This window comes from Panulirus ornatus, chromosome 57 (assembly GCF_036320965.1).
Source record: "Panulirus ornatus isolate Po-2019 chromosome 57, ASM3632096v1, whole genome shotgun sequence".
Taxonomy (NCBI): Eukaryota; Metazoa; Arthropoda; class Malacostraca; order Decapoda; family Palinuridae; genus Panulirus; species Panulirus ornatus.
In genome coordinates, this window is record NC_092280.1 from 22,513,809 (window position 1) to 22,537,359 (window position 23,551).

A 23,551-nucleotide genomic window follows, 5' to 3' on the forward strand; every position below is an offset into this window, starting at 1 on the left:
GTCCATACCTTTAGGCAAGTCATTTTCAAAGATCAAGAAAAATAATGATGCCAGAAAGGAAACCTATGGTATTCTCCTGATCACCTCATCCCATATGGAGAAGGCTCCTTTAACATACTTCCCTTATTCCCTTCCATTGAATTAATTTTCTATCCATTGAAGAATTTTCCACCTTATTCTTGCCAGGTAATCTAGCTTCTTTACACAGCCTCCTGTGCAAGACAGTTTTTAATTACTTTCTGGCAGTCCAGATACAAAAGTAATTTCTGGTAGTTATGGTATAAAGAATTCATCCAACTTTCCCTTTTGTCTAAGAGAGTGTTCCCTCGCTCATAGAAATCTAAAAAGTTTGTTATACACGACTTCCTTTCCCTAGAACCATGTTCTCTCTTGGGTAATTTCTCCTTTGTAGAGTCATTTGTTTGCTTTTTAATCTTTTCCAGTACCTTACCAACCACATCTGTAAATGAAACTGGTCTTGTGGTTCAATGACATTTGTCTTTTGCCATTTCCTTGGCACTTGCCTGTTTCCACTGATGTCTTGAACAGTATTTCATGAGGGGTATTTAGTTTATCTGCTCATTAACTGCAACACATAAGATGAAACTTCATCAGGGCCATGAACTTTGCATGGGTTAAAATCTTTGTGTTTTGTTAAGTGTGTGTGTGTGTGTGTGTGACTACCTATTTGTGAAGCATGGGGAAGGAGTTTTACACTTGTTGGGCCTCATCTGAACACTCAACTTTTTCATTTTTCGTATGCTGTCTGCATTTACCTCATCTTCGTTCATTTTAATCCGTTCATGTACTATTAATGTATTTCATTAAATCTTTTTGAAAAAGTTTTGTTGCTTATTCTATCCCTACATCTCTCAAAGAACTGTAAACTGTGTATATCATTGTTTTAAAAAAGCTGTGATCAGGTCACCCTTCACTCCTATCTCTTCTAAGAAGGGTTAAGGCTTCTGGCCTTTCCTTGAAACTCATCCTTCTTATTTCTGGTACTATCTGTGTTGCCATCATTGCATCTTTTTAGGTGTGATAACCAAACTTGAGAAAAAACATTCTAGTTTTAGCCTTATGCAAGATGTAAAGTTTGCTGAATATTTCCATATGAACTTTAATGCAATTCTAATACTTGCTAGTTGACAGCTGGCCTCCTTAACTAATTCTGTATGGAGGGACTTGGGCAACAAGTTCATGACAATGTCCATTCCTTAGTCCCCCACACAGAGATTCATGTAGCTATTTTCCTGCTAATGATCCAATAAATCCTTTCATTGGGACCCATCTTTAAATAACATTTACTGTGGATAAACTTCATCAACCATGTATCAGACCAACTTCATAGTCTGTCATGGTCCTCTTGTAAGTTGATGCAATCTCCAATGTCTGTGTGTAGCAAGTCTGCAATCCTTGTTGAATATGGCAGGAGACTTGGTAGATAATAGTGTATACTGATACATTTTCGTCACACGCATTTGGAATATCCAAGCATGTGGATGCACCTATGGGATTCTCTGTAACATATTTTCCAGGTTAGGCTAGATGAGATTTTAGATCCATATTCATTATAACAATCCTGAATAATTATGTACTTATGAACTAAACTCGGACGACAGAATTAAAGATCTGATGTGGATTCAGAAACACGTACTGTGATGTATCTGACATCTTTATATACCCAGACGAATCATGAAAATGTGGTAATGTATATTGTATGCAAACTAATGTAGGATGTTGTCTGTACAAAATAATTCGATGAGTTAGATTTTTTAGGTCACGTAATGATTGCTTATTACCTTTTCTAACAAGCAAGAAGCATTATCAGCTTAAAATGAAAGAAAATGTCATTTATCATGATGTCAATGGACCATTATGTCCATTTTTTGCTCCTGACATATTGTCAGTCTTCCCTCTCATCACGATCACATACTTGTGAATCTTATGCCTGTCAACCCATTTTACAGCCAGCATTCTGTGGGATTGTGTAGAATGTGTGATGTTCATTTTTGTGTACATTTTTAGTTGACACACAGTGCCACCAGTCTTTTTTTCATGTTTATGAAGGAATTGAAAGTTTGGGGCTGGCATTCCAATTGTTTATGTACACACATAACAAGGCATCTAGAAAATAAAAAAATATAATGCTGCTGCTCTATAGTAATTAGATTGTAATATCCATCCTCCTGCTTGCATAATTGTTTCAGCATCTTTCAGGATAAAATAGGAGGCAGGACTGCCTCATGCTACTTAATATAACCAAATTTCCTGTTGCCTGTAATGGTTTACTTTCATGGTATAACTTATTTGTTTCATGACCCTTGATGTCAGAAGAAAATAAAAGTAAAAAGGTTTATAATTTATTTCTAATAAGTAATTTTGAAGATGTTTCACAAAGTGGGACAATAAAATACAGGAGCAATCCTAGACTCGTAGTATATTTGGCTTTTCTAACATCATACGAGTCACATAAATGCGTCTGCATTGAGAACCATTTATGATGACATTTATTATTAATATTATTGTTATTATCAGTAATATTTACAGTTTAAATCATACACATTGGCTTCTGTATTTTGAATTTTAGGTTTTTTTTATCATCACCTCAAATGGTTATCATTTTGGCTTTACCATTTGAAGCTAGCAACATTTACTTTTCATATATATGACACATACTGGGCAGCAAAAATAAATAAAACATCTATTATGCATAGTTACGAATGTTATACACTAGATTCAGTCTGTAGCAAAACTACTTTGCTTTGGACAGTGACAGTTACAGTGAACAAGTACAGCACACTGAGTAGACAAGAGTAGATGATGATAGAATGACAAGTTGTTGACAAGTACAGTATATCAGAGTGTCTTGGTCCCCCTGGCAAAAAATAGAAAAATAAAAGTTAGTAAAATAAATTTGACCGTCCAGGACTCACTGCGTCTACCATTCAACTGGTATCCTGTGTACCTCATGATCAAGGTAATACCTTTTTTATCCATATGACCTTAACCTATATGTATCCTTGCAACTTAACAGCACACAAAAATAAGTATTCAGTGCAATACGGCAACTGAGGAGAAAGAGAAGTAGCCAAGCCCAGTAGTTTCAGGGGCTCAGCTGTCCCATAACGACTGGCCTAAGATGCCTCAGTGAATCCCGATACAGGTCCAGTATGGTCGTTGCCAACCAAACTTTTGATTACTTTAAACGCACTACATGCACCTTGACGAACTGTACATTATCAACTGAGGTAGTTGGTTTGTGGCAAGTGGAATTATATCAGGGCTGGAGGGGGACCAGGACCTCCAAGATGGGGACCTAAAGGTGTTTCTGCATGGAGGCTTGGCACCTGACCTTAAAGCTCAACCAAGCTGCACCAGCCTGGATTCACAAATATGGGAGTGAGAGTGGTAGCTAAGTTGTGCCAGGTTGGCTACCATGCCAGCAAGGGTGACATAAGGATGGCAGATAAGCACACAAGAGTGAGGCCAACACAGAGCTCAAGCTGGACCAGACACAAGCCAGGCTGACTCCCGTGCACTAGCAGGCCACCATGGGGGAGGAGGCACCTTCCACCCCTTTTGTTGGTGACACTGTGGGGGGGCCACCATCACGCCTCAGCAATGCAATTCCTCTAGAGAAGACCACTGCATGGACCAAACTAGGCTGGCCTAGGAATTTCGGGGGCAGCGAAAGTGTGGGTTCCAGGCAAACTACTGCCACTAACCAGGGAATGAGATCAAGTAGTACTGTCCCCACCCCCGACACAGATGCATAGCAGTGCCTACTTTATAGCAGGTTTGTGCCACCATGGTGCTTTGCAATTTGGAGGTGATTTGTTGGGGGCAAGTGCAGAGCCCCAAGCCCGTGCAGGGCCTGTCTACCCCATATGGTAGGGGGAAAGGTTCCTGACCCCTCCTCCATGGGGCACTGGACTAGCCTGCAACCAGGCAGACCAGTCAGGCCTCTGTCCGTTCTGGGACAAATAAATGCCAAAAAACATACTCTAGTAAACCTTGCACCATACAAAACTCAATGACCAGAGCTAGCCAGCCAGCTCGGCAAGTAGAAAATAACAGGAATAGTTTACTCTTGAGAAGACTGTGGACCCTCATCACAAGTAGTATCATGGGGACTCTGACCAAGGTGGCACATGGTGCTCTACTCTGCTCCAGTGCTTTACCTTGTGGCTTCAATGTGCAGAATGTGTAGCTGGTGAAATTCAAGGAAAGAGAGAAAACTGAAGTTGCTGGATGTGTTTGAGAGATTAGGGAGGGAGGGGCATGGTCTTCTAAGTTTAACTGGCAAGAACATTTTTCACTGTACAGGGCAAAAAGAGTTTGTTTGAGCATGCTGCTTCACTTCCTAACAGTCCCTTTCAATTTTGTATAACAATATATAAGCTACTAATTCATAAACCTGATTCTGCTGATGTAAATAATGGTTCAAATTTTCTCTTTTTGAGATTGCCAATCTAGTATTACAATATCTTGAGAATTAAACAGAACATAGGGATTATGAGTTCTTTGAGAGATATTTGACCAATATCAAAACTATTTGATTCATTGCCACATATAGCTATATCTACAATACAATAATGTCATTCAAAGAACATTCCATATACAGTATTGCAAGATTTTTCTTTGAAAATAAAACTGCCACAAATGACTTTTTTGAAAAAGTTCCAATAACTAAGTCATAAAATTTTTTGCTTGTGGCCTATGCTATGTAATATTCAGAAGGGCTGTGAAAAATGAAGGTAGGTTGACAGTTCCAGAGTACGATCTAAATTCAAAATAGTACGAAGTTAAAGTGTGAAAAAGTTTCATGATTTATGCGAGTTGCCAGACATGACCTATTAGATTATGCCTCCTCCAATCATTCTCATCTCACCTCAACCACAAAATTAAACTTTTAAGGCACTACTGAAACTTAAATAAATTAAGGTTGTATAATTCAGAATGAATATGAAAAAGTCCCTGAACATACCAAGAAGTTTAAGCCATTTAAATTGCATAGGTAACTGATATTTTCATTTGGACATAAAGTTGCACATTCAGATTTGGTAACTATTATAAGTGAACCATACTAATGCAATGTAAATAGTTTATCTAACTTAGTATGAAGTACTTCATTGATTTATATGGGCAATATAGGCAAGTAATTTTCATGTCAAAGCATACCTGTATGAGTTTTCATCTAATTTGTAGCAGAGCTGTTGAAGATTATCTGTGAGTGGGAGACAGCAGAATGATGGGCTGTTCTGTTAAGAACTAGCACCAATCCTTATACCATCCATCTTGGTGATGAAAAAAATATAATTCCATGCTCACTCATATTACAAAGAAAGAAAATGTACAACTAAGAGTAAAGAAGGAAAGACAAATTATGTACACCAAATATTTAACAAAATTACATCAACCAAATCAACTGGTTTATCCAGTCCTAGACTGTTATAAATGCAAAGTCAATCAAGGCACGTTCCATTTTGCATATAAACACCATCACTCGAGCCATTTCATCAGTATTTACACTAACACTTCAGTCTCACTTTTTGCCGAACAGAAGCACTAGACACAACATCATAAACACAGAGCTTAATATATATAGTCTATATGGCTATATACAAGTATACATGTCTTTTGTTCTTTGATCCCCAGGATCTGACCAAGCAAAACTGGCATGCATAAATTAGAACATAAGTGCTCACAGACAGAGCACACAAGTCCAAGGAAAGTCACATGAGCTGTCTGGTGCTTTGATGGAGCAACAGTGCTCATCAAATTCCTTATTCTTCCCACTGGACTCATGTACAGGTGGCAATAGTATGTAGGCATGGTCAGCCCATTAGCCCAGCCACACGGTGACTCCAGAGTGCCAACGTTTCTCCTCAGCTGGAGTACTGGAGTGCTACTAGCGGCTGAACCAGGTGATTTTGAAAAGGAAGCTTACTTGTCTCCTAACTTCCCTCAGCTGGTGGACATGTGCGCATACTGTCCCAGGCACCATGGATCCAATGCAGGCTTGCTTATATCTATGACTACTTGTTTCTTTGGCTTGCTTACACTACACTGTGGCACCTCACAACCCTTTGCTCCTTACTGGTCATCTGCAACATGTTGGACACTCCATTTGACCTTTGTGCTTATGGTCCTTCCTTCTTCCCATAGTTGACAGAACGGTGACATCTGGCAGCCTGACCCAACAGGAACAATATTGGTCATGTGACCCTGGCAGTGCCACTGACAGCAGTGGAGTTCCATAAGTACAGCTGAGTATTACGGACATCACCAACAGCACCTGTGTCTAACAACAGCAGGCAATACCCAGCATGATTGCCATTCCACACCTCTTCCACATAAGTGGATTGCAGGGACGCTTTTGCATTCAACATAAAGCTTTTTTCTGAAATCCAAAAACGAAATATCTGTTAAATATAAGTTTAAGAATGTACACTCAATAACCAATAAAATAACATAAGAAAATAATGATATATAACAAACTATCATCATTTACAACACACTAAATAATGTCTTGTTCTTCAGGTGCTTTTCCAGATTAATGAGGGCATACCTGATAATGCCCCAGTGTGGAATAACTGCGTCATTGGTGTTCATTGTCCTGGTGAGGCATGGTAAGGTAAAGTGAAGCTGGAGTGTTAGATTTCACCTTTGAGGACCAGTTCAGCTCAGCTTCATTCACTTTCTGGTCCCAAACTGATTCAGTTGGATTTGAAAAATGCGCATCTGATCTGCTGTGTTTCTGTCGATCCCTTGGGTCAAAAGAATGCTGCCTGTGGTGGTGACGGCGATGCATTCGTCTGTGATGGCGGATAACTTGCACTTGCTCATCCTCCCTAAGCTCATTTAGCTGTGGAGGAGGTGAATGTAGGGAAATATCTCCCTGTTGGCCTTCAGCAACATCAGGTTTGACTCTCTCCTGTAAAGGGGTGGTTGGTAGGGTCATTTGATGGAAGTCTACATGAGAATGTGTGGGTTGAGGTGTGGCTAAAGGACTTGAGGTTAAGAGGTGGTGCCCTAGGGGACCTCTGCGCCTGTTGACTGGAGAGGGGTTGAGGTTGGGTAGGAGAGAATCCAACATCAGAGGATCCTTGGTTGTTTCCTGTTGTGGAAGGAGTCCTGGGAAAGAGGGATTCTGTGGGAGAAAATTGGGTGAGGGAATGGGCCCCCTTTGTGTGGGGTCTATATTGTGGTTCTCTGAAGTTCGATGTTGGATTGGAGAGTGTGGGGAACGATGCATATAACGAGGCCAATAAGCACTTCCGGTGTGGGTGGGTGACCAGTTCAGAAGGTGAGTCTTTGTCCAAGGAGACACCTTGTGCTTGCGGGCTAGTGCCTGCTGCAAAAGCTCCAGGAGGGCAGCGGGCTGGTTTCGAGGACATCGTCGACCGTGGGAATGTCGGATGTTTCTCAGTGGCCCGTGACAACTGCGACCTGAGGGATCAAAAATAAAAAAGTTATTGCTTAGAAACAGAACATTTGCCTGTTGCTTTGAAAATCTGAGCAAGATATTGTTCCTATTATTTCAGTATTACTTACATATTGTAAGAATAGTTGGCAGAATACTGTGTAATGTGAGTCAAAAAATTTAGTCTTGAAAATATAATATATTCTACTATGAAATACAGAAAATTGGACTTGCAACATTAGAAGCTAGCAAGAGTACAAACATGCTTCATGCCAAATAACTAAATAAATGCACAAATCATTGATGGAATGTTAATACCAGTAAACTTACCTGCTACTTGTTTTTCATAAGCAAGCTGCTTTAGGACTGTACGACCTGTAGTTTACTCTTAAACTGTACAAAAAAACTTAGGGGAACTAATACTGAAAAAGATTTAAAGTAACTTTAAACAATTCTATTTCAATTGCTCTGTTCTGATTAAGTGGCCATCACCTGTTGTGAAAGACAAAATCCTTCTCAGTGTCCTGTATAATTTGTGATAAACTGGCATATCTGTACCTTCCAGAATGTTGTTTTGAAGTTCAAGTGTATATTACCTATATTTGATATCTATATTTGAAGGAAATAGCAGAGCTACTTGACAAGGAACTTGTATCTTGAAAATTACTGATTCCAGAACATCCAAGTTAGAATAATTCTTGTGCTGAGCAAGACTAGATAATGTAATTTCATCCTTATGATTTTATACAACTGGAGGTAGTACAGGTTTTTACAAGTTTATATAAACAATTGAAAATAATTTTAGTTCATATGCATGTAGTTAGTGTTAGCATATGATGAGGGGGGGACAGGGTGGGGGGGTCAGGGCTGAACCACCATCTATCTGACCCATGGTGCGTTAGTAAGGCTCACCTGGAAAGTCTGCAGGTGACCATAGCCAAGGCAAATGTTAGCAAGACGAGGGCCAGCAGGGCAGCCAGATACAGCAGTAGGTGTGAGGCCAGACTGCCAGCGTGCACGGGGCCTCCAGCGGCACCTGCAGGACCACACCTGTACTACCATGCCTTGCCCTACCTCCTATGCTACCAGGGGATGGAGGCATTTAGTATACGATGGATTAAGGTGGAGGCACACTACTAGAAATAACTATCACATTCATGATACTTGGTCCAAAACCTCTTTGCAATAGAGTAAGGATACTCCTACTACCACTGTAAAGCACAGGGAGGATCACTAACTTAATTCTTTTATTGGGGAAGACTACCTTACCTATGGTAATGGAATCACTACCTCACTGTCTTTTATTGGGGAGACTACCTTACCTATAGTAATGGGATGCAATACTTATACACAACAATGAAGGGACATGATCTTATTTGTAACACCTGGGGCACTATTTCTCACCCATAATCCTGAAAGGGCAATGCCATATACTTCGTACTTGGAGCATGACATTTTCTATGGCACTGGGGTCCCTATTCTATTCATGAAAATGAGGGGCACTAATTCCCCATAGGTACTAGCTGGCACTAAATCACTCATGATACTGTGAGGTATCATTTTTCCAAGGTAATACATCACCTAGAGTACTAGGAGTACTACTTGATTCATGGTAATGGAGGCACTCTACTTCACACATGGTATCACTCGCACTATCCCACCAATGGTGTTCGGGACACTTCCTTGCTCATAAAAATGAAGGGACAATCCTCAGTAGTGAGGGCATGCTTCATCCATAGTTGTGAATTTCATTAAATCATTCATGATAATGTAGGTACATTTCCTCACCCTTGACATTTGGAGCACTTCATCAACTATTGTGTTGGGTCACTACTTCTTATGATTGTGCATCTATGGTTTAGATGCAGTCTTACTGATGTTACAAGAATTGCCATTACTTCATCCATGGTATTGGAAGGTACAGTACTATAGAACTGATGGTAATAGGGCAACCTGATTCATTTTATTGGGTAGAGCAATAATATATAGGAGAGAGAATATGCCATACAGTATTGTTGGTGCTTGGAGGGGACTATCTAACCTGTGGTAATGAGAGAGTACCACTTACCCATTGACACCACAGGATATTTCTTCATCTATGGTATTAGGGTTTGGTTCTTTCTCTGAACGTATGGCACGCCATAAATACTAACAGAGAGTGTTTGGTATAAGAAGCTTTTTTTTTCTTTTTTGAGAAAAACTCCAAAATTAGACAAATAGTGCTTTGGCATAGACATTTTGAGGGCCTAGATTTTAATAAATCTAGTTTCTTAGGGAAAGGTGCACTGCTTGATCAAGAGCAATGATGCCCTATATGGGTAGATGTAGAGTTGATCAGCACCTCATTCATAATATTGAGGACCATACTTCATGGTAGGAGGAGCACTCTTTTCTCTACGGCACAGGAGTTCATACCTCATCCAAGATACTCAAAGTATTCTCTAATCCAAGATACTTAAAGGGCACCATCTCTGTGGTACTGGGATGAACTACATGGCCCACTGCATTCACAGCATTGGAGAGAGAAGAGGGGAACTACCTCTGGTAATTTTGTTGTTTATGGGCATCACCTCAGTCACTTAGGGACATATGCGGTGTCATTTTGAAGTGATAGTATGTTGTGTTTAGAGCAGAATTAGACAAGTGAATCATGATTGGGATCAACTATTTTTATAATGCTTTTTTCTATTATGATTGAAAAGGCCACAAAGATGAGGACTTTTTCCAGTCAGAATTACCTTAATTTTCATTGTTATGGTCAATATATACTAATGCTCATGATATTTGTTGCATCCTGCAACAAGTTGAAGAACGTTTGCTGGAAGTTTCATGTTCATTTGAACTGGCTGATATTCCTGGATGTGTTTGTGCATATGAAAGCACACAAAATATTGGTGTAAACATTACACTATAAAAATCATATTTTTTTTTCAAATAACATTCAAAATAAGGTTTTCACAGTATCTAGTGATTCTTATGATTGTCTCTCCTGATTTTACATTAATTATCCCCACATTTTCTGCGATTTTCATAACTCACCCAGTACTAACCTATTTAGCATGATACCATAAAAAAATAATGATAACACTTCCCTGATCTTATCACCCTTCAAATACACTGAGCACTACAAAACGAAATCAATAATATTCCTAAGCAATTAAGGAAATGCCCTTTAAAAACACAATCATCCTACCTAAAAATGCCCTTTAAAAACACAATCATCCTACCTAACTCATAGCTCTTGTGGGACATTACCTCACTCACTATATGAAAAAAGGAGCAATTGTGTGCACTGGGGTAACTAAAGTATTGCAACAGAAGGGTAGGGCAAGTACATTAAGTAGTTTTAGAATGAGAGTCTGGGAAGACTGAATGACCGCCAGGTTAGTACACAATACTACTGGTACTGCTTAGGGAGAGGCTTCATTTTTTCTTTTTTATGGATCAGCTGAACACCACATCATCAGAAGTTGCTAGTGACATCAACAGGCAGTGTTGCATGTCAAAACTGGACTGATGACATCAACTAAAGCTACTGGTAATATTAACAACTGTTAACCGAGTTAATGATATTGGTTGTTGGTATTGCTGAACTGTGGCTGTCATAACATAAAGTGTGGTTATTGGTGTTATCAGCAATAGCTTAAGGTGTCATCTGCAGTCACTTGCTAATAACACTGAAATGATTGTGAAAGACATCCATTCTGGCAAATAGTAACATTCACAAGAATTGCTGGCTATATCAAAAACTTTTTTTTTTTTTTTCCAAAAGAAGGAACAGAGAAGAGGTCCAGGTGAGGATATTCCCTCAAAGGCCCAGTCCTCTGTTCTTAACGCTACCTCGCTATCGCGGGAAATGGCGAATAGTATGAAAAAAAAAAAAAAAATCAAAAACTGTAACTGAAGGTGATATCAGGAATGGTTGCAAGGCAAGTCATGAATGGCTGTCATTAATTCTGGCAGTGACTGCAATTGACATATATGTTCACTGCTGGTAATGTCAATAACAGCTGCCGGTGAGACCATTAACAGATGTTGTAGGTCAGCAATGGCTATCATAGGTTAACAATTGCTACTGGTGATGTCAACTGTGACTGTTGATCGCTTCATGGGTAGCTGCTGGTGATGTCAAAAATAATATCTTGTCACCTTGTGGTTGCTCATAAGCAGGCCCATTGGTTTGGTTTTGAACTGTCCATATGCTGCATAATTAATTTACTGAATCCTCCTAAAGCCATGCACTGTTAGAAAAATTATATACATTAATGATATAATATATCAATGCAGATTATAGTCTACAAAAGCTACCTTTACTGGCAGTAATGAACAGCTATGACATCAAAATTTAAATGCTACAGGAACAAACACAATGATTATACAATGTCTTTGACAAGGTTTACATCTTTGGTCTGAATCTAAACAATAATGGCCAAGTTAGAAAATTGTATACTACATAACATGACTGTTTACAACAAATATACGCAATAGGATGCAAATGACTGGTAAAAACTTTTATATTAAATATCAAAAGGTGCCAAGTCTAAGTTTGATGAAAGGAAGCTTTACCAATATATGCAAGGTCACATGAAGCCACAATGGTACTACAGTTAAAAAGCCATACTAAGCAGCTGGTCAGTGATTCAGGCTACTAACTAATGTATGTCTCCCCAATGTCTCTTTGTAACATCAAACAGTGCACCATAAAATAAAAATATCCCATGCCTTATAATTAGTTCCTTGCATCATCTTCCACAAGGTATGAGAAAGTGAAATGCTTCTACTTAAAAACACAACCACATGAAACTGTATCTGCATATTTGGGCATAACCCAATTATGTCTACCAGGTGTATAACTGAAATTCTCAGAGAGAGTAAGGTTACTGGAACCTTCTTGCTAAAATCAGTGTCAAGTACATATGTTACTTCAAACAGTTGTAAAATTTCAACAAAGCCATTTACACCATAATATAAATTTCCATGTTAGTTTCCTAAGAATTAACTTGTGTCCTTGCGTACTATAGTCTTGGAAGGTGATCACTTCACAACAGCTAATAGATGGTACACCATGATATTACCAAGTACCTAAGATACCCTGCCACCTCTATATCCTTGCTAGATTTATGAGTACAGATTGTGGGAAAAAGTTTTAAAGAATCTTTGGTAAAGTAAGATGAACCAATGGAGTTACAGGAACCTCCCTGGTCAGTGGCTGCCTACCACCTAGAGGGAGGGAAGGAGAGAGAGAGAGAGAGAGAGTTGTTACTGCTTTCATGCAACCATGTGATCACTTCACAACAGCTAATAGATGGTACTTCATGATATCACCAAGTACCTAAGATACCCTGCCACCTCTATATCCTTGCTAGATTTACAAGTACAGATTGTGGGAAAAAGTTTTAAAGAATCTTTGGTAAAGTAAGATGAACCAATGGAGTTAGAGGAACCTCCCTGGTCAGTGGCTGCCTACCACCTAGAGGGAAGGAAGGAGAGACAGAGAGAGTTGTTACTGCTTTCATGCAACCATGTACATACAGGTACATCACCAATTTTCTGGCACTCTTAGTTCCAAAGCCTTGCTGGATTAACCATTTTGCCAGACCAACCATGGTCATGTAATAGTAATTCATCAACACACCTCTAACCCACTAATTATACATCTCCTATGCATCTAAAGTATACCATGGACTGCTAAAAATCTAAATTAAACAAATATCAAATGTTTGGGCACCCCAAGATGGTAAGTCTGTTCTTAGATTGAATCCTGTGAGGTCTTCTTTGTCTTCTGTTGTTAGTGTTTTCCTAGGTGTGCATTGCCAAAATAATGAAGTTTCATCTGCATTATAAACTTGCTCAGGAATGAGGGGGTCGTCAGCTACAAGTTTCGTAAATTTATCCACATACTCAGCAGCTCCTTCATGGTTTGCAGACCGCTTTCTCCACATACCTTAATCATGGAAATTCCATGGTGCTTCTTAAATATTTGAAGCCATCCTTCACTATAGTCACACTCATGTTGTAATCTAAGTTCTTTATGGAACAACTTACCCTGGTTCATTATCATGCTACCTGACAGGTCCACTCCAACACTCCAACGCTGTTGAAACCATTCCATCATCAGTTGATCATGCTCAGTACTCTTACCATCTTTCATAGTTTTTGTAATCGTCACTTGCTTCTTGGAATCGGTCTGCATAGAATTTCAATATTTTCTCCCTTTGCTTCTTTATATGATAAACAGTTGATGAACCAATACTGTAGATATCACATAGCTTACACACCAAAACACCATGGTCCATTTTTTCTAACAGTTCTACTTTATCTTGGATCAATATGGACTGGTGTTTACAGTTGACATCACAACTGACACTCTCATATATCTTAGAAGCCATAGCTAGGGTTGAATTTAAGCAAAATCAGCTAGGAATCTCACAGAATTGCAGTATCACCATCAACAATAGCAGTGTAAAGAATGTACATAAGTGTGCCCTACACACAATGCCATCTGTGGCCGCCCAGTAAACTAGTCTGGTGGCCTCAGTAATTTCAAGTTCCCTCACGTAATTTTGTTCGGACTAAAGGAGGTGCCGAACCATCAGTTGCTGGAAATTCGGTGGTGTACCTGTACCAACAATCTCTCACTTTCTATCTCTCCCTCTAGGTGGAAGGCAACTACCAACCAGGGAGGTATATCAATGATGCCAGCTTCCTGGGTATTGGAAGGGTCGTTGGCGCCCTTCAGTGGCTGTCAAATTTCACTTCGCTCAGGCAGGTCTTTTCTTTCTGCCTCACCCACACGTAAGCTGTTGGCTTTCAGTTCACAAGTATACAATCTCTCCGTCTCACAAATACCATGTAACAGCAACTTACATGACTTGTTCTTCATAATCCTTGATTTCCCTGCAGTGAATGCTACACACTAGCCCTGCCTTTTAGCAAAATCTCATTGTATGTACTCATAATTAAGTATGCTATAAGCAGCACAGTCTTGGTCAACATGAGAAAAATATGGTTCAGTGAGATCAGTTTGTGTCAATCAAAACAGATAGAACCATGCTTAAACAAAGGGCTAAAGGGATAACAGACAATGATGATGAGCTACAACAAAACTGAACTAATGGTAGTGAAAATCCCAGCAATAGATACAATAAATCTAGTATCATTCAGACCACCACAGATCAAAACCAAATAACCTACAGAAATAACAACAAAAGTTGAAAAATTGAAAGGGAACAGAGACACCTGATCCAATAATATGAATGAGTGGCAGTAACTCCCATTTTACTAAAAGACAGGAATAGATCATGGATACAGGCACAAACACAAACGAAGAAATAATGGATCAGCAAATGAAAAGAGTAGTTACAGAGGCTAGTAAATTTCTGAGATTCATTTAACCTTGCACAAGTAAAACTGACAAAAAAGAAGGATCAAGATAGATCTAATCTATAAAATGACAATACATTGTTTTCAGATGTAGAAGTGAATAGTACAGGCATATCAGATCACAATACCACACAAATCACTAAATCAAGCAGTTTGGAAATATAAGACAATGAATAAGATACAGCAACTGAGTGACAAGAATTTTCACGTGAAACGTCAGACTGAAAGGTGATCATTGAAAGGATTTTAAACACAAATTGAACCAAGATCTTCAAGAGTAATAACTTAAAATCATATACGGAATTATACTATGAGAAAATATGACAAATAACTGGTATGCTACTAACAAAATGAATGATGGCATACGAAGATACCAAGAGGCAGAAGAGTGTCAATGAAAAGAAGAGCATGGAGAAAGAATAAAAGGCATGCTATAAGATATGCAAAAATTAAAGAGCTCATTGAGAAATAAATCTCAGTAAAGAATGCAGATGTAGAAAAATTAAATCTCACAGAGAAGGAAACAAAATGAATGAAGAGAGTTATACAAAACATGGAAACAAACTTAAAATTACAAATCACATACATGAACAGAGTAGATTACAAGAAAGACTATGATTTAAAGCTGGAGAAAATAATGAAAAGTACCCCAAGGAAACATGCAGACTATTAACTGAATAATACAAACTGGCTTTCAACTCAAAAGGCAACAAGAAATAAAAGGTAAAATGTTTAATCAACATGATGAAAATGTTATCATTAGATACTCATATATATGAAGACAATCAGAGCAACTGATCAGCTCAGAAAAAATTCAGCTCCTGAACCAGATGGAATCCCAGCCATCTTCCTTAAGAAGAAAAACAATGACACCAAAACCAAAGATGCTATTGATAAGGAAGAACACCAATACTCAAAGAGGATCCAAGCTAGTACCTCTGTGGTAGAGGCCAGTTAGCTTAGCTTGACTTCACATGTAATGAAATTCTTTGAAAGAGTGATAAAATGACACATGCAAGAACATCTGGTAAAGAGCACCTACATAAATGAAGGCCAAACAAGGAATTGTAATAAGGAAAAGGATGCAAATTTATCATTATTCCATTACAATGACTTATACAGGACTCAAACTGAGGAAAGATGACAACCCCTTGTGAACATAAAATCAAATCTTCCTCCTCCTTGTCTAAACAGGGGATGGCGACCCTATCATTGACTCAGAATCATATCAATGCAGGAGAGAGAGAGAGAGAGAGAGAGAGAGAGAGAGAGAGAGAGAGAGAGAGAGAGAGAGAGAGAGAGAGAGAGAGAGTTACATGCCTTGTTTGCAGAGAATATCTTAAAGAAATACAGTGAAAAAATACAGTGGAAAAAAGTAAAAGAAATGATAGAAATCTAAAGTGAAATGACAAATTTATGGAAAATGATATAAACACAATGCAACATTTTACGTATGACTAAAAGCAGCAGCCTAGGATGCAGTATGCTTTTAAAGAAAATGTGGTGGTTAAAAGATATCAATGAAAGGAACCAAGAGATGTAGAAAAGGGATGGAAAAAAAATTAGAGAGAAGCGACGAGAGAATAGACCTTGAAATAGTAAAAATGCTGACAAATAATGAAGTATTGGAATGAACAGAACAAAGGGAAAAATAAGAAAGAGCCCCAAAATACTATTTTCATATCTAAATAAAGCAAATGATATGGAAATGGGGATTGGGGAATTCGGAGTTAAAGTATGAAAATGACTCCAAAAATTATACTAGAAATCATGACAAGAGAAAAGTATGTAATTTTCAAGTGAGACTTCCCTCCATGTATATCAATTATATATCACAAAGAGTGTCTTCCATAATATAAGGTTAATATAAGCCTTTTTTTCTTAAGTGCACAAAAAATCAGTCATTCAAATGGCATTTCAAAATATTTTCTAAAAATTAAACAAACAATTGATAAACCGCATACAAATAAAGATATCTTTGTATGTCTCAGGTAAGGGTTTCAAAATAATATATTGTTACCCATCCTTGCATGCTGCAAAGGTGCACCATGTTCCTGAACAGTAATTTGTCATTTCTAACAACCCACAAAAGGTCTATACTATCAACATGTAATATTTCACTGGCACATCACTTTATCATTAGTCTAGGCCATGACCACAAACTTATCTACTGTAATACATTTTCTAAAGCATTCTTATCACTACAAGCCATGCAGTCACCATACATTGTAAAAGCAAGTGTGATACTGTATTTTGATCACATCTTTTCCTTTTGGGCAATAATGTTTCATGATCCACTTAATATGGGTGGATAATGTTAAAATCAACAGCCAATCACAGCTTAAGATTCCTCATGAAAAGACAGGGACTTCCACTAAAGAGAGGAAGGAAATGCGATGACATTGGGCCCATGCGACCCAAGCTGCACTTCATTAGGGCACTGTGTATCCTACTGGGAGCACCTAATAAGGACAGGATGCAGTAAGAAGGTAAATCAATAAGCAGGATCTAACACTATCACAGATACTGATGTAATTGGAATTGGCATTATCATAGCAATCAATTGACTGAAGAAAATTCAGCAATAGGACCAGATGGAATTTCAGCCATCTTCTTGAAAAAGGCAAAATGGGTGGCAGCAAAATGAATGTTACCTATGTTCAGAAAGAGCCCAGATAACAGTACTGCAGTATAGTAATGTCCAAGGAACGATATATATAACACATATACACAAAGAAAGATCCAAGCTCCTGCCAAAACAATGCAGCCTTGTAAGTTTGTTGCCTCATGCAATAAAAATATTTGAAAGAAATATCAAAGAACATACGCTAAAAATCTACATCACTAACTACATCCAAAAGAAGTCTAGCACAAATTTGTACCATGAAAAACAGAGACTGATACAACTATTAACATGCCAGGAAAAGCATATATGAAATAGTACTACAAGAAAAGGATATGGATGTTGTCTTCCTTGACTCTGCTAAGGAATTTAACAAACTACAGAATTCTGCTTAATAAAGCTGTAAAAATGATCACTGAAGATAAACTGAGATGTATGAAGAAGTTCTGAGCAAACAAAACTGTGAAGTATTCGCAAATGGTTGTAAAGTATGTTGGATGAGGAAGATTTTTATCAGGTGTGCTGCAGGAATCGGCATTGACTTTTTGGTATTCATGATAATGATGTATGACATAGGCCAAGGCCGGAAGGTAAAATAATATATGATACTGGGTTATGCAAATGACACTAGATACAGTAGGATGATATGACCAAAGGATGACGTAGGAAAAGTACATGAAGACCTTAACATAATTTCTAGATGAAGGGAAAGGACCTGATAGCATTTGCAATGACAAATTTGAATTTCTAAAGCATACTACTGCTTCTACCATTTTGCCAAAAGGCAGGGTTAACATATAGAGCTCACCACAGGAAAATTTAGAGTTAAGAAGATTGAGCTGTGTGAGTAGAGTGTTGTCAAGTGTTATGTATGACAAGGAGAGAACATATGTTTGTGGAGTACTGGGAATCTGTCCACAAATGTTCACCCTCCTTAACATACATAACACCTGACAACACTTAACTCATGCAACAAATTCTTTATAGCTCTAGATTTTCCTGTGGTGAGCACTATACACTAGCCCTGCCTTACGGCAAAGTGGTAGGAGCAGTATACAAAAGTAGTGGGAAGGAACAGGCAGAAACATTATGTGGAAATAATTGGTAGGAACATTAGGAAGTAGAAGTCAGTAGAAACAGTAGGCAGGAGCCTCTGGAAACAATGCACTAGAGTTGCCCTCTGCCAGCGGCCTGTTAATAGCGAGGCACTAAAGGCTAAGAAGTGGCACTGGCATTCACTAGTTATGGAGACTCTATTGCTGTTGCCACCACCCTGAGGGACTTCCAGATGAGAACAGGCATCAGAGACATACATAGATGGCTATATGGAAAGATCAGCAATTCCAGAGTTCACCTTAAAAGGGTTCAACAGAAAAAGAATTCTCAAAAGAAATGCTGGAATTGGGAGTTCTCACATAGGTTTGAATCCTGGTTGTGTAAGCTGGTCTGCAATCACGACAGCTATTTAATTCCTTAGGGGTTGGTCAATGACTTGGGTACCTGCCTTAGGATAGGGTATGCGTATACCTACTTACTTCCTGCTCTAGGAGTCCCATTTATCCTTATGAGGCTCCTGCAGCACTTAAGAAGGTGGCCACATCCACCAGTCTGGACCACAGGCATAAAGTGCTGTGAAGTTGTGTGTTCATCTCAGTAACGTAAGATGGCCTTCATTAGGGCATTCAGTTGCCTAAGCCATCTAACCCCCCACCGCCCAATATATACATATATATATTATTCCATGGGATAAGGGAGAAAGAAAACTGCTCATAAATTCTCTGTGTCGAAGAAGGTAACAAAGAGGGGCAGGAGTGGGTACCTGGAACAACTCCCTTTCTGTATTACTTTCCAAAAGAAGGAACAGAGCAAGAAGCCAACTAAGAAATTTCCCCTCTAAGGTTCTCTATCAACACTATAATATGCCTTCTCCAGATCCATAAATGCCACATACAAATCCATCTGTTTTTCTAAGTATTTCTCACACATTCTTCAAAGCAAACACCTGATCCACACATCCTCTACCAATTCTGAAACCACACTGCTCCTCCCAAATCTGATGATCTGTACATGCATTCCCTTTCTTAACTAATGCCCTCCCATATAATTTTCCAGGTATACTCAACAAACTTATGTCTCTGTAATTTGATCACTCACCCTTATCCCCTTTGCTTTTGTTCAAGGGCACTATAATGCAATCCACCAATCCTAAGGCACTTCATCGTGATCCATGCATACACTGGATATCCTTACCGACCAATCAATAACACACTCACCTCTTTCTTAGTAAATTCAACTGCAATACCATCCACTCCCGCTGCCTTGCCAGATTTCATCTTCCGCAAGACTTTCACCTTCTCTTCTCTATTCACCAAACCATCCTCCCTGACTACCCTCACTTTGCACATTACCCTGACCAAAACACCCTACATCTGCCACTCAATCATCAAACACATTCAACAATCCTTCAAAACTCACTCCATTAAGACCTGTTATCACTTCCTGCCTTGCCCCCTTCACTGATGTTCCCATTTGTTCTCTTTTCTTTCACACACTATTTACCTCCTTCTAAAATGTCTTTTTATTCTCACTAAAGTTTACAGATGCTCTCTCACCCCAACTCTCAATTGCTGTCTTTTTCAACCCTTGCACCTTCCTCCTGACCTCCTGCTGCTTTCTCTTATACATCTCCCAGTCATTTGCACTCCTTCCTTGTAAGTACCGACCAAATGCCCCTTTTCTCTTTCAATAGCAACTTTACTTCTTCATCCCACCACTCACTACCCTTTCTAATCAGCCCACCTCCCACCTTTCTCATGCCACATACATCTCTTGCACATGCCATCACTGCTTCCATAAATACATACGTCAACTTGAGAAGAAGGTTTGTATTCTGTCTGTTTTGAAAGAGAAAACCACTCCATCAAGGCACTGTTGATAACAGTGTTAGTCTTCAAAAAGTAAAACCCTATTCTGTTTAGAATTTCCACTTTATCTCAGGTCCTGTAATGGTCTGTTGGATATCATTCAGGGAATAGAGAACCAAGGATGCTAATCATGTTGGGTAGTCTTATAACAATATTGAAAAAATAATGTGAAAATGCGGTTGAGAAGTCATTTTAGCCTCTATCATAAAATGACCCTTTGCTCACAAGATGCACAAAATTAAAGTCATCTACTAAGTATCTACTAAGGCATTCATATGTTTTTCTAGTGTTACTCTGACAGTTTGTTCACATTTTTGGAATACCTGAATGTTTTTGAAGTAATGAAATTTGTCTAAAAAAAAAAAAAAAAAAAAAAAAAGATACTATACTATGGTCCTAAAGTATGTCTGACAATACAACATAGTGAGTAAAATGATTTAGGACTAGTGCTTCTCCTGGACATAGGTCTATGTTAGTGCACACAAATCATTCACAAGCTCTTCTGAATTAAGAACAAGGAGCTTTTAAACCTGACAAAGCAGGACAAGATGAGACAGAACAAAATCACAATATAAATGTGTAAAAAGCTGGCACACATGAAACAGATAAATGGGGTAGAGTGTGTCTGGCTACGTACTTGCAAGGTCTACCAGCCCTAGAGCAAGCCGATCCTGGATCGGTGACGACTAAAGGGGCGCCGGTAGTGCACTGAGGGTAGAACAGCCATGTCAAAGTCCCTGCTGCCAGCTTTATTGTGTGGATGAAATGGGAGCAGGAAAGAAGGATAATGTACAGCATTACTAGCACCAGAAAGTTTTTGAAATTGTGTAAAGAATAAAATTCAATAAATCAATTAAAATAAACAAGAGTACTGGACAGGGACAGCATGAGTAAAGGATGAAAAACAAAAGCATCAGGTGATGTTAATAACAAAGATAACTAATACTGAGGGAAAGAAGACCCTATTGAGTTCAACTGAATTTGTGCATTATGTTTGTATGGGGGTCCTTGTGCTAACTGATAAGGAATCAGGTACAGGTTTTCAGGTTAATAGAAAATAACTAGAGAAAATGGAATAGCAACACTTTGGGGTGTAAATGATGGAAATAAGTAGTTTCTTACTGTCTAAGTAACTAAAGGTTAAAAAGAATTGTAAAAGACCCAAAGTATTATTCTAAATGCATCGTTATAATTCACAAGTGATATAATGTGGGCAAGAATGCTGGCAGCAGTGACTGTTTAGTGTGAAAGTACAGATTTGTATGAAGATGTGGCACTGGCCAGGAGGACCCTCACACCCCATGGGAGATGCAGCTGCAGTCTTTGGCAACATGAACCAAATGAGAAAGCAGGTTCTCATGCCATGAAGCATCATGGGTCCTTGACATGCCAAACCGTTTATCAGTCAACTTAAGAGATAGCAAGATTTATTCAATGCTGGTTTTGAAAAGTATGCCTACAGCTTTCACCATGTTGCATGAATAGATATAAGGTTTCAAAAAAGTTTAAGCTGCTTTGCTGACAGTAAATTTACAATACTTTTGTATTTCATTCGGAGCCTTATCTGAAAGCAAGTATGAATTCAGTATGATATGATGAAACAGGAGCAAAAGTGACATGCAATCACCATTATATGGTTGTCAGCAGAGTCTTGTTAACACATATATTTGGAAAAATAATGGATTAGGTACTCTCCATTAATATGTCATTTGATAACTGTATAACTTTACAGACAAAAAGACAAATTTTTTTTCATACATATTCGCCACTTCCTGTGTTAGTGAGGCAGTGTTCAAGAAAAGATGAGTGAGCCTTAGAGAGAAAACTCCTCACTTGCCCTCCTCTCTGTTCTTTTGGAAATGCTGTTTCCTGTGGTGCGGGGTAGCACCAGGAATGGATGAAGGCAAGCAAGTATGAACATGTACATGTATATATATGTATGTCTGTGTATGTGCATGTATATGTATATTTTGCAAAGTGAGAGGGTTTGGGAGAATGATTTGGTAAACAGAGAAGAGGTAGTAAAAGCTTAGTGGAAGATGAAAGCCGGCAAGGCAGTGGGTTTGGATGGTATTGCAGTGGAATTTATTAAAAAAGGGAGTGACTGTATTGTTCACTGGTTGGTAAGGTTATCTAGTGTATGTATGACTCATGGAGAGGTGCCTGAGGATTGGAATGCTTGCATAGTGCCATTGTACAAAGGCAAAGGGGATAAACGTGAGTGCTCAAATTACAGAGGTATAAGTTTGTAGAGTATTCCTGGGAGATTATATGGGAGGGTATTGATTGAGAGGGTGAAGGCACGTACAGAGCATCAGACTGGGGAAGAGCAGTGTGGTTTCAGAAATGCTAGAGGATGTGTGGATCAGGTGTTTGCTTTGAAGAATGTATGTGACAATCCCATCCATAAACAAATTAAACAACCATGGAGACATCACGCACCCCTGCCGCAAACCAACATTCACTGAGAACCAATCACTTTCCTCTCTTCCTACTTGTACATATGCTTTACATCCTCGATAAAAACTTTTCACTCCTAACATCTTGCCTCCCACACCATATATTCTTAATACCTTCCACAGAGGATCTCTATCAACTCTATCATATGCCTTCTCCAGATCCATAAATGCTACATACAAATCCATTTGCTTTTCGAAGTATTTCTCACATCCATTCTTCAAAGCAAACACCTGATCCACACATCCTCTACCACTTCTGAAACCACACTGCTCTTCTCCAATCTGATGCTCTGTACATGCCTTCACCCTCTCAATCAATACCCTCCTGTATAATTTCCCAGGAGTACTCAACTAACTTATACCTCTGTAATTTGAGCACTCACTCTTATCCCCTTTGCCTTTGTACAATGGCACTATGCAAGCATTCCGCCAGTCCTCAGGCACTTCACCATGAGTCATACATACATTAAATATCCTTACCAACCAGTCAACAATACAGTCACCCCCTTTTTTAATAAATTCCACTGCAATACCGTCCAAACCCACTGCCTTGCCGGCTTTCATCTTCCGCAAAGCTTTTACTACCTCTTCTCTGTTTACCAAATCATTCTCCCTAACCCTCTCACTTTGCACACCACCTCGACCAAAACACCCTATATCTGCCACTCTATCATCAAACACATTCAACAAACCTTCAAATACTCACTCCATCTCCTCACATAACCACTACTTG

General features: G+C 38.8%; 1 protein-coding gene across 1 annotated transcript in view; it reads right to left on the reverse strand.

The window, feature by feature from the left end:
* Positions 1-6,790: 6,790 nt before the first annotated feature.
* LOC139766266 (uncharacterized) overlaps positions 6,791-23,551 on the reverse strand; it is a 282,617-nt gene continuing 265,856 nt past the window's right edge. Inside the window, exons 7-8 of the mRNA XM_071694674.1 lie at positions 8,342-8,465; positions 6,791-7,455 (exon numbers count right to left, since the gene is read on the reverse strand). Of these exons, the coding sequence (XP_071550775.1) occupies positions 6,924-7,455; positions 8,342-8,465 (656 nt within the window). The 3' untranslated portion in view covers positions 6,791-6,923. The remainder of the gene's footprint in view (positions 7,456-8,341; positions 8,466-23,551) is intronic.